The sequence below is a fragment of the Morus notabilis genome, unplaced genomic scaffold, assembly GCF_000414095.1.
Source record: "Morus notabilis unplaced genomic scaffold, ASM41409v2 Scaffold785, whole genome shotgun sequence".
In the NCBI taxonomy this organism is placed as follows: Eukaryota; Viridiplantae; Streptophyta; class Magnoliopsida; order Rosales; family Moraceae; genus Morus; species Morus notabilis.
Window position 1 is genome coordinate 53,388 of NW_010356821.1, and position 16,932 is coordinate 70,319.

Sequence of the window (16,932 nt, forward strand, 5' to 3'; positions counted from 1 at the left end):
TAGATTGTTTATACACCATAATCTTACTATTGATGTTAGAAAAGTTTCTGAACTAGCAAAATATATTAAGCAAGTATCAAACATAAACTCGTTAGAGCAAGTATTAAAAGCTTCCTTTGCGAGGTGGGTTGAGTTTAGGAGTAATAAAAAAGAAATCATATATCTGCTAGAAATTATTGGCTATCATTTTTGCACTTAGAGAGTGGTTCAGTTGTTGTTAGTTATTAAGAATAGCCTGGTAACACAGCTGCTCCTTTTCATCAGATGGAATTGACGGTACGTGAGACATGTATGCTGTATTCTATCTTGGAGGTGGGCACTGTCATCTATGCTTCGTGTCTTGTTTTAAAACTGCTCTAGATCGACTGCGTCTTGTCTCTTTGTTATCAGAGTCTCTGTGTAGCCGTTTTCGGTTTTGCGCTGTCTAGTGAAAGCAGGTTGAGTTTTGAAAACCGCGGTGTTTATTAGTACCCTTTTGACTAATGTGGTTATTTGATTAAAAATGATATTAATCAAAAGTGAATGGTAAAAATTTAAACCCGTGCACTAGAAAGGGTATTTGTCTCCTTTACTCTTTATTTAACTACGTAATGCATAATTTGAGAGATTACCATTTAGTTTGCAATCAAAGAATGTGTTGAACTGAACTCGAGTGTGTTGTTTGTTCTGATCCAAATTATTCTGTGTTGATTCAGGGCTTGGTTTGTCAGGTCCAAGGTGACTTGCAAGCAGACTGTCATTATGAAGAGAAGCTATTTTCAAGAATGAGAAAGAGCGATGGTTATGGCTTTTTCTTGTTGAAATTCCGCCATCTTTTATACGTAGTTAGAATGAGATTTCAGGGTTGTTCTTTTGCAATAAAATTCAGAAAAAGTTTGAACTCGAGTTACAATTTTATTCAAGTTCATGTTCTTTTATAAAATTTGAGTTTGAACTCGAGTTTGGGACTAAACTCGAGTTCAAGTTTTCCCTTCAATTCGAGTTCATAAACTCAAACTCAAGTTAATGAACAATATTTTTTCTATTATTAAAAATGTCATAACTTTTTCGTTTTAATTCTAATTGAGATGATTTTTTTTTCTATGCATTCATAACGAAAAGAAGAATAAAACCCAACTTATATACCCTATTAAAATTTTTCATCACCATTGAGTTTGTATTAAAATACTATCTAAATACAAATTTAAATTTTGATTCACTTAAACACATATTCAAAAAGATTCTCAATTCAAATTATAACTCAAATGAGCACATCTAAATACAAATTTAAATTACAACTTCAACTCAAATTATAATTTAAATTCAACTCAATCTATGCTCATCCAACATAGGAAATTGTGCTCGAGTCTCGAGAAATAAGGCTTAAGTTTTGCTTCGAAAAGACTCTTTTTTCCCCATTATACATGTTTAATTTGGAAATTCCTTTTCTACGACAATCTTTTTGCCATGTTTGTGGAAAACTCGTTCCGAGCGCACACTTACCGAACTTTCCCAACTGTTTGATTTTATAAACATAGGGGATCTTTTAATATGATTTTACAAATATAGGGGTGTTTTGGGCATTTGTATAATAAGAGAAATAAAGTGGGATTTTGGCAAAACGTGTTTTGGATATTATTCTCTTATAAAAATAACAGTTTAAGATGATAACTATTTTACAGTTTAAGATGATAACTATAAATAGAAACGTTAGACGTTATCGTGAGTATATAGTATTTATAGAACCATTGACTTTTTAGTCATTATATAGCATAAAGTGAGTGTTTTTTGGATAAAATTATTTTGGTATCTTCTATTATCGTGAAATATTTTGGACCTGTTTGTTTTATAAATTTAAACTATTGTTTAAATTTTTTTGCTACAGTATTTTTCTTTATAAAATTTTAATTTTTATTCAAACTGTTATATTTAAATTTATGAATCAAACGGGTTATTCGTTGGTACACTGTGTTTTTAATAATATCAAATATGGTACCTTCATCTTTATAAAAACGTTTTTTCGATAACTTGAGACTAATTTTTGAGACATACACAATGTTCAAACTATCACTTTCATTAATTAAATAGAAAATAATAACTTTACAAATATTTTTTGAAAACATTTTCTTATTTTTACATGTTTTAAAGTATTTTCAAATTTTTTTAAACTATTAGTTTGTTGCTAATTAGTGAGAATAGTAGAATGAACATTTATATCTGAAAAATCAGTGTTAGAGTACTGAAAGAACGCCTCTTTAAAAGTAGACAATGTTTTAATATTATTAAAAATATAAGATACCAACAAGATACTATAACAGATGGTACTAAAATGATACTAATTAAAAAAAATCAACAAAATATATATGCGAGTGGGTACTGCATATAAATTAAAAAAAAAATTGCAATTACATAATATATATTTGAATTGTGTCCAATAAGAAAAGATATATCATAAGTCTAAATTTTCCAAAGAACTCAACTTATAAATTAATTCTGTAAAAAACATGTAAATAGTAATATCAAAGAAACAACAAATAATATATCTATGTGTCCATCTAATCTATTTCCCGAACCTACTCTTTCTCCTTGGCAATCTTGAAGTGAAATATCAATCACAAGTTCACCACTGTATTCAGGGCATATTTCTTCAAAAACTGGCAATCGTCTAGTGGTCCTCTTTGGACCATAGAGAACTTCGTCTATGAAAGCTTCAAAATCCTCAGTAGTTTTTGCTGTCGTTTGTTGAAATAGTTCAATGTCGTCCATTAGTGGCGACCACCTCGAATGAGTGTCGTTGATGATGATCTTGATATTTTCTTGATTGGCATCAATTCTTGTCGTTTTTGCTGCTTTCCTGTCGTTTTTGCTGATGCGGCTTTGCTCGTTCTTCATTGTTGGCCGTTTTAATTTGCTCTCCCTAATATTATAAAGAAATTGGTTAAAATTTGAAAGGATGGCTCTGAAGGAAAATATCGTGATGAAATCAGGTTGAATAAATCAGTAGCAAATTAACTCTAGAGTAGATAAAATTGGACTAATTGACAATTGAAGGAAAGGTTGATCAAATAATAGGAATTGGGGTATATATAGTGATAATAATTGGTAATTTAGTATATACGAGTCTTTTTGGGATTTAGTAATTTAAGAGACATTTGGTTCATGGATTAGAACCATTTGATTAGAATTACTTTCGATTTACGTGTATTTTTTATGAGAAAAAATACTATAACGAATCACGAACCATGATTCGAATCAGGTAACAAATCTAAGTACCAAACATCCCCTTAGTACATAGAGTCTTTTTGGGATTATGTGGTCAGTTTAGTTTTTTATGATAAAGGACTCTTGACAAAAAGCGTTTTTTTTTTTTTTAAATAAGGATTTATCATGAAAACAATTTATCAGCTAATGTAATAGACAAAAAAATATATTAAAAAGAATAAGAAGAGTAGTTAATGTAGTTAGGAAAAATCCTCCCAATAAAAAAGTAAATTAAAAAGTAAGACCGACCACTCAGTTAAAGGAAAAACAACAATATATTCCTAAAATATTTAAAAAAAATTATATTTCAGTACACACAAACAATCCTCATATATTGTGTAATTTTCACATAAATTATAAGGAGTAACACATTCCTAAATCTTTTTGAAAGTAAATAACATATCTTTCCAGGTTAATAGTAAATAACATTTTTGAAATTTACATTTTACGCTTTTTGGTTGTGTTTTTCTTCCTTTGTCCTTTTCCTTTTCTTGATTCTTTTAAATATGTGACAACTATTTGGTTTCTAAAACGATTTCAGATACAGAAACGTGTGTTTAACGAATCGTGTATAATAAAATTTTAAAATACTTTATAGATTACATTAATTTATGCATGAATAAATTAATCAAATTAATTTATTTACCTAGTGGACAATGAGGATGATAACTTGATTTCTTTGACCTCGAACGTTACTTGCTCAAAGCTAGTTTAGAACACCTGAATCTTCCTCGTCAATTCCTATAATCTACGAAGACGTGCGTGTGGGCACACCTGAAACAAAACAAGACGTGGAATTTTTTGAGAAAATTTTTCTTCCCACACTCTAAAGAAAACCGGCCACTATTTCTAGGAGAGTGTAAAAATTGTGTAATCTCCTATTTATAGAGTAATAGTCAGACTCCCAGAAGAAGTCTAATTTTTATCTCTAAGATAAAGTTTGATAATTATCTCACACTTCTAATTTGATGTTTGAAACAAAATCCACTCTCCCTTATCCACATGTTGGTCGGCCACCACAGGGATTCCTCCCTGTGGTAGGCGTAATTTGCAGCTAGGGAATAGGGTAAAATTTTGCTTTTACCTTACAGTCTAATTTTGACTCAAATTCAAATACCAATTTAAGTCAAGCTTAAATTAATTTGAATTTCAATTGAACAACTTATCACATAAGTCAATTGAATAACTTGAAGAGCAAGCAACTGAATCCCAGAGAGATTCACACTGTGTTGGGCATTCACACTCTGTGAACACCTTCACATGTGTGTTCTAAAATTAAAATGAAAACTTAAATAATCACATTATTTAATTTGTAATTAATTCTCAATTAATTATCCTTGAGCGTTTTATTTTAGAATTTTATAATTCTAAAATTCTCATTTTGCCCTTAGTGTCTTGTAGGACTACAAATACGACGCGGGGACTCATGGACCTATAATTCTGAACTCCAATAAAATTAATAACTAATTAAACTCTTTAATTAACTAATTAATTTTATTAATTTCAAAAGTTACTCCACTATAAACTTGGAATTGCACTCTTGTAATTATAGATATAAATTACTTATAAACTGTGAAGTATCCATTTGATATAGTCATTACATATAAATCAATCCTCCATAAATAATTTATAATTAGAGCTAGGTGAAATTCATTAACCTCTCTAATTACATCATTATTCTTGAGTACCATTGATTCTCTAATAGACAGTGATTCATAAAACAAAATCATGAATCAAGCTCCTACTCGTCCAAGTACCAAATCAACCCTCAAGATAATTATTTATCTACTTCTTTCTCAAAAAGGAATGGATTTCATCTTGTATAATAACATTCATGGCTACTCACTTTATCGTGTCTCAAAAATACAAGGAATAAGATTCATGATCTCATAATCTGTACCGAGTAAATAAAAAAACACCAAATTCATAAATAGGAGTATGCTAATAACTCAGGATTAAGATCATTCTATATATGACCATCAGTAGACTGAATTAGAATTTTTATACTTAGCGAAAATTATTAGAAATTCATATTGTGTTTGTGTCTCTGTTCCACATAATCTCATTATGCGTAATACACTCATTTAATATCTTGCCATATTAACAGTGCAGATAATACCGTTTCATTCTAAATGAGAATGACATGTATTAGTAATATTTTAATTAAAAATTCTGAACTTTAATTAAATTCATTACGAACATCGTTTTGATTATAATCCTTAAATATTATCATATCACATATAACACTTATATATAATATTTAAGGTCACATAAATTATCATAAAATTTTCAGTGATATTCATAAAATATTCAATAATATATGCACATAAAATAATGAATAAACTCTTTTATTAAATAAATAATAAATATCATATTATATCTCATACTTTTAAGACATCATTCCCAACAACAACTTGGTTTATGTCTCTGTCATTTTGGCAAAACGATCTCTAACTCAACGTTTGTTTCCTGTATTCATCTATGATTCTGAATTATGATTCATGGTTCTCTACAGTATTTTTCTCTTACAAAAAATACACGTAAAACAAGAATAATTTTGAATCATGATTTTGAATTCATGAACCAAACGTCCACAAATTGTTTAGATCCATCAAATTTCTCACGTGAACTTACATGTTACGTTGTCCATATTTTAAATTGAAAGAACAGAATTCCCCATATGGCAGTAAGTTGAGAAAATCCAAGAAAGGTGTTTTTATTAGTGTATATTTTTAAACGTTGTATTTAGTCAAAATTATTTAAGAAAAAAAATAGATTTGGTCAAAATTATTATGCATATTGTGCAAAAATAACAAAAATTAGAAAAAAATAAATTTGGTCAAAACCATTATGCAAAAATAACAGAAATTGAAAGAGATATATCAAAAATAAAATACACACAAAACAAAAATAATAAGTATTTTTCCAACATTCCTAACAAGAGTTATTAGTAGATGGTAATTTTTTTTGAACGGTTTAGTAGATAGTAATTTGATTCTCTTACTTTTGAATAAAAAAATAATCCTCAAACTCCATAAATGTTAAATAATGTTCCGACACCAATTTAAATATCAATTTTTAAATTCTAATTAATATTGTATGTTAATTGTTATTTTTTTATTAGTAGATATAATACTTTATTATTAATTAATATTATAATATTTTTTATACTTATTAATAAAAAAGTGACAATTTATATACTAAGTTAATTGGTACATAAAAATTGAGATTTGAAATTTAAATTGGTGTGTCCTTATGTTAAATTTCCATTACACAGTGGTGACAGTGCCATATTATCTTTCCAACGAAAAGACGGAAATACCCTCAGACCTCACACCCAAAAAAGGGAAAAATCCTTAAACCCTTTATTTCGTTTATTCTACAAAGCGTAAAACCCTAGAGACAACCAGTGGCTCCTTCAGATCTATCGGCACCGGCGCCGCCGCAAGCCCAACCCACCGCCACCGCCGCCGCTGCCACGGTTACGTCGTCATCAAAGGCCGTCTCTTCAGGGTCCTCTCTCTCTCTCTTTAACGCAATTCTGTTTTGATTTTATTCCTTTTTGATTTTATTCCTTTTTGATTAAGATATCAAAGCTCTCTTTTTTTTCTACTGTTGTTCGTGTAATGGATTTGGATGGACGATTGATGCGATTGAATTCGAGTTGATTACCATTTTTTCCTTTTTTGCATATGCTCAAACTTTGGATAGAATTTCGGATTTCATAATGTTCAATGCAAGTTCATAAATTGACCATTAGGGGATTAATTAGTGGTTTAATCTCGTAATTTGTGGTTTTATACCGTCCAAATCGCCGAAACCGTCAGTCTTTTTTTGAGGTTTTAGTCTCTGCTGATTTGAGGTTTTTGGGAGGCCTAGGGTTGAAGTCATGATAAGGGATTTCTTTGATATTGGTTTTGGCATTTTTTTTTTTTTAGCAGGAACGTTGTGACCCTTTTACTGATTTTGTGTTTTTGAATTAGTTTTAGTGCCAAATACCAAAACCCCTTGAAAATTTCAATTCCTGAATCTGAATCCTAAACCCCTGAAGCCATCAAGAAAAATGTCATCCTTTGCTGCTGCCAGGTCTGTCCTCCGATCCACCGCCACTCGAAGTACATTGGGCTCCCGGCTTGCCTCCGGCTCCAGACCTAAACCTGCTTCTTCACCATTTCGCATCCCCAAACAGAATCAGAACCGCCTCTCTCGTCCCACGTTCAGGTGATACAACATTCATTTCCTAATTATATAGGTACATTTATTTGCTTTGTGCTTAACTTTTTGTTTGGCTGCAAAAGGCAGTCAGCTGAGGAGATGAGCCGCTGCCTGGGATCGTTGCTTCCTTATCACAGCACCACTGCCTCTGCATTGCTCACTTCGATGCTTTCAGACTCTCACCGCACCTGCTGTTGGACTCCTGAAGGTATTATTTGCTCCTTTTTTTTCAGTTTTTAAAATTGAACTTCTCTAGTTATTGGATTATGATAACACAGCAGTTATAATAGTTCTTTTTTTTTTTTTGTAAAAAATTTATATGTTTCTTTTCTTGCATTGTAGATCATTGATTTTTCTGTTGGGATGCTGTGCACTGTTGGTAGTTTTCAATCCCCCACCAACACCAATCATAAATAACATTTGTCTCAAAAACCTCTGCGACATTTTATCTACCAAAACAAAGTTGTCTAATTTTCGTTTCATGTTATTTATGTCCATGGCTTCCTCTTGCATTGTAGATGGTTGATTGTTCTGTTGGGATGCGGGTGCAGTGGTAGTTTTCATAAATTGAATCAGACTTTGTAACAGATGCTCGACACAGTCATATTTGTTGAAGTTAAATATTTTGAAAGAATTCTCCCTCTTCTTTCAGTTTCAAGCTTTGCGGCCGTAGTTAGGCCTTATAATAATCCATTGATCATTCAAAATTTTGTAACAAGTTTTGGATTAAGATATTTATTAGCTATTTTATTATGATATTTTCTTCCTTTTTATATAGTAGTGTTAGTTGCAGACATTTGTTGGTTGGAATTTGTATCTAAAATCATGGGAATGTGCCAGCTTGTTTCTTTCAAATTTGTTACTATTTGTATGTTGATCAATGAGAATTTTTATTTTGATCAACGTGAACGGTTTCTGGCGCAAATAGTCCTCGAGCTTTTGTTCATATTGCAATTTTGTCCCTCAACTTTTGATTTGGGGTCACAAGTACCTTTAAAGTTTTGCAGCGTATGTTGTGAAATGTTTGTCGAGTTGCTGACGGGCTTGCTTTTAGGGGCATATGCGGGCTTGCTTTTAGGGGCATATGAGGGATTAAAAAAATTGAAGGGATAAATAGGCATTGCAAGCCACACATTTTCTCTGTCATTTCATCAAACGGTTTGCAAGCATCATTCTTCCTATCTCATGTTTAAATTTTGTTGTCTCAAATGGTTGGTTATTAGGGGTGGTAATTCGTGTCACGTGTCGTGTTCGTGTCGTATTTTAATCATTTTTTTAAAATTTGTAGTCAACCCGAACACGATCCGTGACATGAAATTTTTTAAAAACCGCAACACGAACACGACACGATTACTTTACGAGTTGACACGACACGACTTGAAAATGAACCGTGACACGAAATTGACCTGTGAATCCGAAATTGACACGAAAATTATATATTTTTATTTAGTTTTTTACATATTAGAAATAACGTAAAATTCATAACACACTAAATTACAATAACATCCATTGAAATTAAGCATATAATAGTATAAGATTTTGAGTATAACTATCATGATATCACAAGTTCATAATAAAATTTAAAATATGAAATGGAAAATTTATGTATTTTTTAGTTTTTTACAAGTTTCGTGTCGTGTTTGGGTTAGGCGGGTCTAACCCGAAATTGACTCGTATTTTTCGTGTCAATTTCAGATCGACCCGATTCTGACCCGAACATCTTTTTTCTCAACCTTAACCCGCAAAATTCGTGTCGTTTTTGAGTCGTATCGTGACCCATATTGCCGGCCCTAGTTATACATTACCTCCTGGACACATTTTGCAATGTGAGACCGTATAGGTTGTGTTTGGAGTTTTTTTGTTTTTATTTTTCACGTTTTTCAAGAAAGAAAAAATAAAAAAGAGAAACGACATTTGACACAATTAAAGACAAAAAAACAAAAATGAAAATAATTTTTTAATTTAGTGTAAAATGGGAGAGAACTGAAAAATGACTTTTAGTCGTTTTTCATTTTTTGTTTCCGTTTTCTCCTCTCTCGAGCAGAGAGAGAGATACATTAATAAATTTTTTTATACTGAAAATAATTTATTGATAAAACTACCATACGTATTTTTAAAAATAATTTATGTCTGAAATTAAAAACGTTTTCATTTTTATTTTTATATAAAAAATAAATTTATTTTAGAACGAATTCTAAACGTATCCATAGTGTTTTAAGCTGTGTATGATGACATGGGCGCATTAGGTTATGATGAGCTAACAACTCAGTGAGTTAGCGAGAGAAGAGTGGTGTTAGACAATCTCTCCGCCGTGTCAACGGAGGACGTAGAGAGTATGGAGAACAGTAGAACCACATGTTTATTCTGCGCATTGCTCCCATTTTTATAAAATCCACAATCCAAAGAGCAAAATTTTTCAGACACGTTTTTTGACCTTTTTTGTATTTAAATTAAGAAGAGATGGGGTAAGCATGTCGCACTGAAAATAATGTGGTGTTGATTGTGTTTGAAGGGTAAAAATTAAGTGCATATGTTCAATATCTATAGCAAAATTAAGTGATTTTTCTTTTATTCCTGTTTTCCAACCGAATAGTTTAAAAAAGGATTGATTACAAGGTGTTTAATATGAAATATCAAATACTAATTAAAAAAATGATATATCAAATGTGTTACAACAGAGGTTCGGAAATATATATATATATATATATATATTTATATGTATGGTCAACTCTTGGAAGAAGAAGAAAATAATAAATACTAAAAAATTAATATTGAGAAATAGCTATATATATATATTTTACTAAAACTTAAGAAATAAGATTTGTTTGTTTGTTTTTTTTTAAGAAAAGAAAACTAATTTATATGTTCAGTATTTTGAGGTGTTAATAATTCTAACAATGGGGGCTTGAAGAAATAAGATTTTTTTTTTTTTAAGAAAAGAAAATTAATTAATATGTTTAATATTTTGAGGTGTAAAGATAATTAGTTAATAATTCTAATAATAGGGGCCTTGACTTAAGGAAGGCCTTAGGCAGTAACCTTAAACAGCCTAACCCTTGAGCCGGCATTATGAACAATGCCATAACAAATGCTAATTACTATTCCATAATCTTAATCAAAACCATAAAGACCAACTTTTTTCTTTTTTTTTTTTTTTAAAATTTAATTTTACCCCTCGAACTGGCTTGATCCATGGCCCGAGCCGGCCGGTCCCTTGTGGTTTGTGCCGTTTCCGCGGTCATCATGATCGTGGTCTCGGCCGACCATGCACAAGGGTTAGGAGTTAACTGGGGAACAATGGCCTCGCACCCTTTGCATCCCACCATAGTGGTCAACCTTTTGAAAGACAATGGAATAAAAAAAGTCAAGCTTTTCGACGCAGATGATTGGACAGTGAGTTCTTTGGCCGGGTCAGGCATTGAGGTTATGGTTGCAATCCCTAATGACCAGCTTAACAAGTTAGCTTCAAGCTATAACCATGCAAAGGATTGGGTTAAAGAAAATGTCACCAAACATCTTCGTGATAATGGGGGAGTAGATATCAGGTTTGCAAAAGAATATATACGAGTTTTTTCTCCCTAGATATCTGTTTTATGAAATGAAACAATTACTGCATTTGTCATTCATAGCACAGAAATACTTTGATAAAGTATGAACAAATATTTTATTACTAGTAATTATTCCTAATCAGCAAATTTGTATTACAATGCATTATTTGTGCATGTTTTTTCTTTTTTTTTTAATGAAAAGATTTTTTTTTTTTTTTTTTTTTGGGGATAAGGATAATTCGAATGCTAGATGTAGGTATCAGAACTTTAGACCTTAATATTAGAAGTAAATATGGAATTCCCCCTAAGCTAAACCTCCAATTACATTTTCAATGTGATGGTTGATTATAGCAGAATTTGATATAAATATATTAGAATCTGACGTAGGTGTTGATATCTTAGAACAATATGGTTTTTTACGGAAAAAAGAAGTGATTGTAAAATTTCAATACTTATTTTATGCGTTTCTCAATGTAGATCACATCAAATCAAATTGTGTAAACATCATAGCTCCGTTTATACATATGTGAGTTGTTTGGATTTACTAGTTTTCCCACTTAAATAGTATTGCAAAATGCAATTAGCTCAACACTCAAAAAGTCTTGTGTTTTATACATGTATTATGCAGGTATGTGGGAGTAGGAAACGAGCCTTTCTTGTCTAGTTATAACGGCAGTTTTCTCAAACCCACCTTCCCAGCACTCAAAAACGTCCAAAAGGCACTGAATAAGGCAGGCGTGGGAGACAAAATCAAAGCCACGATTCCCCTAAATGCCGACATTTACGACTCATCGTCAAACACCCCGTCCGATGGCAACTTTCGAGACGACATCCGAGACCTCATGATCCAAATAGTGCGCTTCCTAAACGACAACAAATCCCCATTTATGGTAAACATCTACCCTTTTCTCAGCCTCTACCAAAACTCTAACTTCCCACAAGAATTCGCCTTCTTTGATGGTTCCAAGACCATCAATGACAAGAACACCCAATACGACAACGTGTTCGACGCCAACCACGACACCTTAGTTTGGTCCCTTAGAAAGGCGGGTGTCCCAGACCTCAAGATCCTTGTGGGAGAGGTCGGGTGGCCCACAGATGGTGACAAGAACGCAAATGTTGGTTTGGCAAAGAAGTTCTACGACGGATTGCTAAAGAAACTAGCTAAAAACAAAGGAACCCCACTTAGGCCGGGGCGCATAGAGACCTATCTGTTTAGCCTTTTGGACGAGGACATAAAGAGTGTCGCTCCAGGGCACTTTGAGCGCCACTGGGGGATATTCCGATATGACGGGCAGCCAAAGTTTGCGATGGACTTCACCGGGCAAGGGCAGGACAAGATGCTGGTGGTGGCAAAGGGAGTTCAGTACTTGGAGAAGAAGTGGTGTGTGTTGGGTAGTGATGTGAAGAACATGAGTGCTGTGGGGTCTGAAGTGAATTACGCCTGTTCCATGTCTGATTGCACTAGCTTGGGGCCTGGCACTTCGTGTGGGGAGTTGAATGAGAAACAGACAGCTTCTTATGCCTTCAACATGTATTTCCAGATGAACGATCAGAGCGTTGAGGCATGCGATTTTAGTGGAATGGCGAAGATTGTCACCCAGAATGCTTCCCATGGAAATTGTCTGTTCCCCATTCAGATTGAGAGTTGCGCCGAGAGGCTTGGATTCAGGTCTGCCGTGACGGTTGTTGCAGGAGCTTTGCTGAGTTTGTTCATGTTTATGTAAGAAAATTCCCATCTCATCTCAAATGTATAAATACCAATGGACTAAAATGAATATCCAATGCATTTTCACAACACAAAAGTCCACTCTTTAACAATATTGACACGCATTAATTCTGCTGACTGCCAAATAGAAGTTATACAACCTAGTTATGTCACGACACTGGTGTACTTTGCAGCAATTCTCTATGTATTCTACATGCCAAATTTTTTTTTACTGCAAATGAATAATACGATAGGTAAATCTAATAACAGTTACGAAATCGATCTGACAACGAAAGTACTTTATATTAAACAAAGAGTTTACGTATGTAAATTGTAATGAAGTCTATAAATTACTGCCTGCAATCCATATAAAACAAGGAAGACATCTTCCAAAACCTGCGACGTGGTGGACTAGCTAAAATACCAACCCGTTGAGGATCTAAGCGCTTATAAACCCACAAATTATCTCATAATTATTTCACGTGGGACTTTTGAAAAGTAACAATGAACTATATGTTACGAACAACAGTAACAACATAACTCTACGAACGCAGATAGCTGCAACATATGAAGTACTTTGGCACAAGGTGGATGCAGGATCTGCTATTTTTCTCCCTTCTTCTCCTAGTTGGTTTCAAGAAATTTGCTCTTTTTCCAAAAAAGAACAATAGAAAAGAATTTTTTTTTTAAAAAAACTTAACAATATCAAACGAGTTATAAACAAGAGGGAGATCTTTCCAAAGAACTTGCCAACAAATAATTGCAAAATAGACGATGGATCAAAATTTTAAAAATCATGTCTTCATTTGTAGCTTTTTCTTAATTGCTCCTCACATTCTTATGACCTACCTATAACAAAATTCTGCTTATTTCACTAGATTTAGGAGTCAAGACGGACCCCAAAAATCATTTTTCCTTCCATTGCATTTCCCCCATCACCACACCATGTATCTAGGATTCCCTTACCCACTAGACACGAGCACAGCCAATTATGCAAGAGAAAGAAGGCAAACGGCGTGCAATAACAGTCGTACCCTTGTTTAACTGCCTCAACGCATGTTAGAAGAGAAATGAATCATGGCAGCGATGGAATTTCAAATAATTAGGGCAACTAAATCCAAGAAGAAGTGGTTATTTAGATTTCCTTTGGTCAGAAGCTCTAGACCCCATAATCTTACACACAGGATCGTCTTTTGGCCGAAGAGGCATTAGAGCTGGATGGACCTTGAGATCTCCTACGACCACCCTTTGTCCCGCATCCAACTCACTTAGGTCCACTTCAATGTATGGTGGGATGACATCTGCAGGGCAAAGGAACTTCGCAGTCCTCCTGATGGTATTTAAATAAGCACCTGCCAATTTTTTGAAACAATAAGTTAACTCACAGATTACACCATTCGAGGTATTTTGATCAGAAATATGAGAAGTTGATTCCAAGTAACTAAAATTACCAAGTTAAAAGACAGGTGAAGGCTTGACGGAGAAAAGCAAATAATGACTTTGAACAGGAAGCTAATGAGATCTCAATCTTTGTAATATTGACACGGCTAAGATTACTGTACAACAAGAAAATTGTTTTAACAAATTAAAGGTACAGCAATCCTTGTAATTTGTTAAATAACATGAGTTAAACTCTATGGCTGTAAAATAAGGTGATCAAACAATCAGGCATGTTTGTTGTCACTCTTACATATCTAAATATATAAAGCCAAGCCACAGAAAGTGAGCTCTCTAACATGATAAAACTCAGCGCCCCTGTTTGTTTCAAGCATCCAAATTGTTGTTTAGGCTTCAAATAGATGTTTAGTAGAGGAAATTCAAACCATTAATAATGGTTCAAGCCCTTAGATTTTAGAATTCACCACCCCCACTAAATTCTAAATCCATTGTTTTCTGCAATGAAAACAATTTTAATTCTACTTTTTCTCTCTCTTCAATTTCAAGCTTAAAAATGTCATAACTTCCTCGTTTTAATTCAGATTGAAATGTTTTTTTTTAATATGTTCATAATGAAGAGAGGAATAAATCCCCCATCCAATATTGCATACTTTTGGTTGTCATTTATACTGGATTTTATAAGATTTGTTATAAAACTCTAATGACAGTTTTCAACACTTGATCCAAACACAGTGCGGATTTTATTCCCAAATCAAATTCAATTTATTTGCATATCTAAACACCGGTTCGAATCACAATTCAATGCACTACAATTCAAATCACCACAACTCAAACTAAATCAACAATTTGAATCGTTGAACCAAACAAAGCCAGCCTGATTCTCTTAAGAACTGACAATGAATTATATGGATCATAAAATAAAGTGAACAGATAATCATTTACAAAAACGTCACTTGATACACTCACACTGAAAAAAATATAGTGAGATGATAGAAAAGTTTGGGCTAACCTTTTCTCAGTCCAGGAGAAACATCCTCTCCTCGGAATACTAGAGGAACATCAACTTTCAACAAAGCATGTGACGGTGCCCTTATGAAAGTAACATTAAGCGGTGCGTCTGTCGCAGAATTAAGATGAATCTGAAAAAGAGTACTTGTAAGAAACAGTTTATGGGGTGCCCTTAATCCTAACTATAACAACTACTTTTGATTCATTTATCCTCTAAACAACCAAGTAGAACTTACACAACTGTTACTGTTATTCTTGAGCAATGAAATAGAGCACCAGAGTTTCCTACTTGTCAATCACTTAAAAAAGTTAAGTGTGAATTTACTCGTTCTCAAAATTCCCTTTTTTATTTTTATTTTCACTAACTATCAAAGGAAAAGGAGAAAATGCATGAAAATTGGATACACAATCAAAACAGTTTAAAGTTGGATTCCAACGTTTTTGATTCTCCACCTCCACAAAACACTTTCCGCGAAAACAAAGAACCAAACTTTCTAATTCCCAATGTCCATTTCCAATTTCAATCCCAAGCTTCAAACTTTTCCAAACACGAAGAAACGTACAGAAACTGTTGTGATTTTCCAAATACAAAACCTTAATTAGAAACATTAGACAGTTAAAAACCTCTAGTTAGCTTTTCACCATTCCCAATTTCTCCTCAGCAAACTTTCCTACTCACCAATCACAACGATATATTCACTAACATTTCCAATTGCATAGTTTCCGAAAATTCACAAAAATCACCATTAACATATTCAGAAGAAAATACTCTTTTGAAAAATTAAATACAATCAAAACCTCGAATTAGGTTTTGACATTTTCGGTTGCTCCATTCTCTGTGAAATTAACACACTTAAACCAATCACCAACAAATGTACAAAAAATAACAAATTTAGGAAAGAAAAAACTGAAATTGAACACAATCAAAAACCTCGAATTAGCTTTCAACAGTTTCAATTACTCCATTATCGGAGAAAACCGATGGCTTACCAGGCGGGGGAGCACGCGGACTTTCTCGACGATGTCGGTTTCGGATTCGGAGTCGAAATCGGCGCGAACCTCGAGGTCGAAGAGGCGGGAGAGGAAGAAGGAGCGGCCAAGCTGGTTGACGAGCTTGCGGATCTGGTTCGTACGGACGGAGATGAGGCGCTTGTTGCCGCCGTTCTGGCAGTCCTCCTGCTCGAACACGATGCTGGGGACACGGCCGGCCTTGCGCTCCTTCGCCGCCACGCTCTTGCCGGAGGACGCCCGAGGGACGGCCAGGATCGTCTCGGCGAACTTCGGGTCCGGCCTCGGGAGCCCCTCGAGGTACGTCAATGGCGGCGCCGGAGGGTGGGGAGAGGGGGAAGGGGGAGGGTTGTCGTCTTGCTGTTGGATCAAGGCGAAGGCGGCTCGGGAGTAGGGCCGGGCGTGGGTGGATTTGGCGAGGAGAGAGCGATAGAGCAACATTTTAGAGAGAGAAAGAGAGAGAGAGAGAGAGAGAGAGAGGAGAGAGAGGGTGGTGGGGGGGTTAAGGAGGGTTTTTGGGTTTGGAAGTGAGAGAGAAGGCGTTGGTTGGTTGGTGTGGGAGTGATGGAGCACGGGTAGTACGAGAATAAAAATGTAGACAATTATTTCTGATTTCTTTTTTTTTTATTTTAAAGAAATTATTTATTTTTTATTTCTGATATGCAAAGAGGGGAAAAAAGTGAATTTACAACTAATTTCCTCAAATTTTAAACTCTTTTTTCCATAAATGACCATTTATATATTAGAATTATAGTTAAATACTATATAATTTGATTTTTCTTTTTAGAAATTTGATAAATAGTATAT

General features: G+C 33.7%; 3 protein-coding genes across 4 annotated transcripts; 2 read left to right on the forward strand and 1 right to left on the reverse strand.

The window, feature by feature from the left end:
- Positions 1 to 6,618: 6,618 nt before the first annotated feature.
- Positions 6,619 to 8,164, forward strand: LOC21388657 (protein NUCLEAR FUSION DEFECTIVE 6, chloroplastic/mitochondrial). 2 transcript variants are annotated; one of them, XM_024161682.1, is made up of 4 exons: positions 6,619 to 6,753; positions 7,224 to 7,461; positions 7,539 to 7,663; positions 7,798 to 8,164. In XM_024161682.1, exons 2-4 carry the CDS (start codon positions 7,304 to 7,306, stop codon positions 7,803 to 7,805), a joined length of 291 nt encoding a protein of 96 aa, XP_024017450.1. In that variant the 5' UTR covers positions 6,619 to 6,753; positions 7,224 to 7,303; the 3' UTR covers positions 7,806 to 8,164. The 2 variants fall into 2 exon arrangements, with proteins under 2 accessions (XP_024017450.1, XP_010086918.1); XM_010088616.2 differs by having other exon boundaries at positions 7,974 to 8,164.
- Positions 8,165 to 10,641: 2,477 nt separating this feature from the next.
- On the forward strand, positions 10,642 to 12,730 carry LOC21388658 (glucan endo-1,3-beta-glucosidase 8). Its single transcript, XM_010088617.2, has 2 exons — positions 10,642 to 11,000; positions 11,632 to 12,730. Exons 1-2 carry the CDS (start codon positions 10,648 to 10,650, stop codon positions 12,728 to 12,730), a joined length of 1,452 nt encoding a protein of 483 aa, XP_010086919.1. The 5' UTR covers positions 10,642 to 10,647.
- Positions 12,731 to 13,070: 340 nt separating this feature from the next.
- On the reverse strand, positions 13,071 to 16,664 carry LOC21388659 (50S ribosomal protein L25). The gene is made up of 3 exons (XM_010088618.2): positions 16,108 to 16,664; positions 15,119 to 15,248; positions 13,071 to 14,063 (listed from the first exon to the last, which is right to left on the reverse strand). The coding sequence occupies exons 1-3, from the start codon at positions 16,564 to 16,566 to the stop codon at positions 13,843 to 13,845; spliced, it is 810 nt and encodes a 269-aa protein (XP_010086920.1). The 5' UTR covers positions 16,567 to 16,664; the 3' UTR covers positions 13,071 to 13,842.
- Between the last annotated feature and the right edge of the window lie 268 nt (positions 16,665 to 16,932).

What these genes read in the sequence shown, in the direction of transcription:
- LOC21388657 (XM_024161682.1), top strand. Translation starts at nt 7,304, where the DNA reads ATGTCATCCTTTGCTGCTGCCAGGTCTGTCCTCCGATCCACCGCCACT. An exon ending in CTCTCTCGTCCCACGTTCAG is followed by an intron (nt 7,462 to 7,538) that starts GTGATACAACAT and finishes TGGCTGCAAAAG; the next exon opens with GCAGTCAGCTGAGGAGATGA.
- LOC21388658 (XM_010088617.2), top strand. Translation starts at nt 10,648, where the DNA reads ATGGCCCGAGCCGGCCGGTCCCTTGTGGTTTGTGCCGTTTCCGCGGTC. An exon ending in AATGGGGGAGTAGATATCAG is followed by an intron (nt 11,001 to 11,631) that starts GTTTGCAAAAGA and finishes TGTATTATGCAG; the next exon opens with GTATGTGGGAGTAGGAAACG.
- LOC21388659 (XM_010088618.2), bottom strand. Translation starts at nt 16,566, where the DNA reads ATGTTGCTCTATCGCTCTCTCCTCGCCAAATCCACCCACGCCCGGCCC. An exon ending in TCCGCGTGCTCCCCCGCCTG is followed by an intron (nt 15,249 to 16,107) that starts GTAAGCCATCGG and finishes ACTCTTTTTCAG; the next exon opens with ATTCATCTTAATTCTGCGAC. An exon ending in TTCTCCTGGACTGAGAAAAG is followed by an intron (nt 14,064 to 15,118) that starts GTTAGCCCAAAC and finishes AAAAATTGGCAG; the next exon opens with GTGCTTATTTAAATACCATC.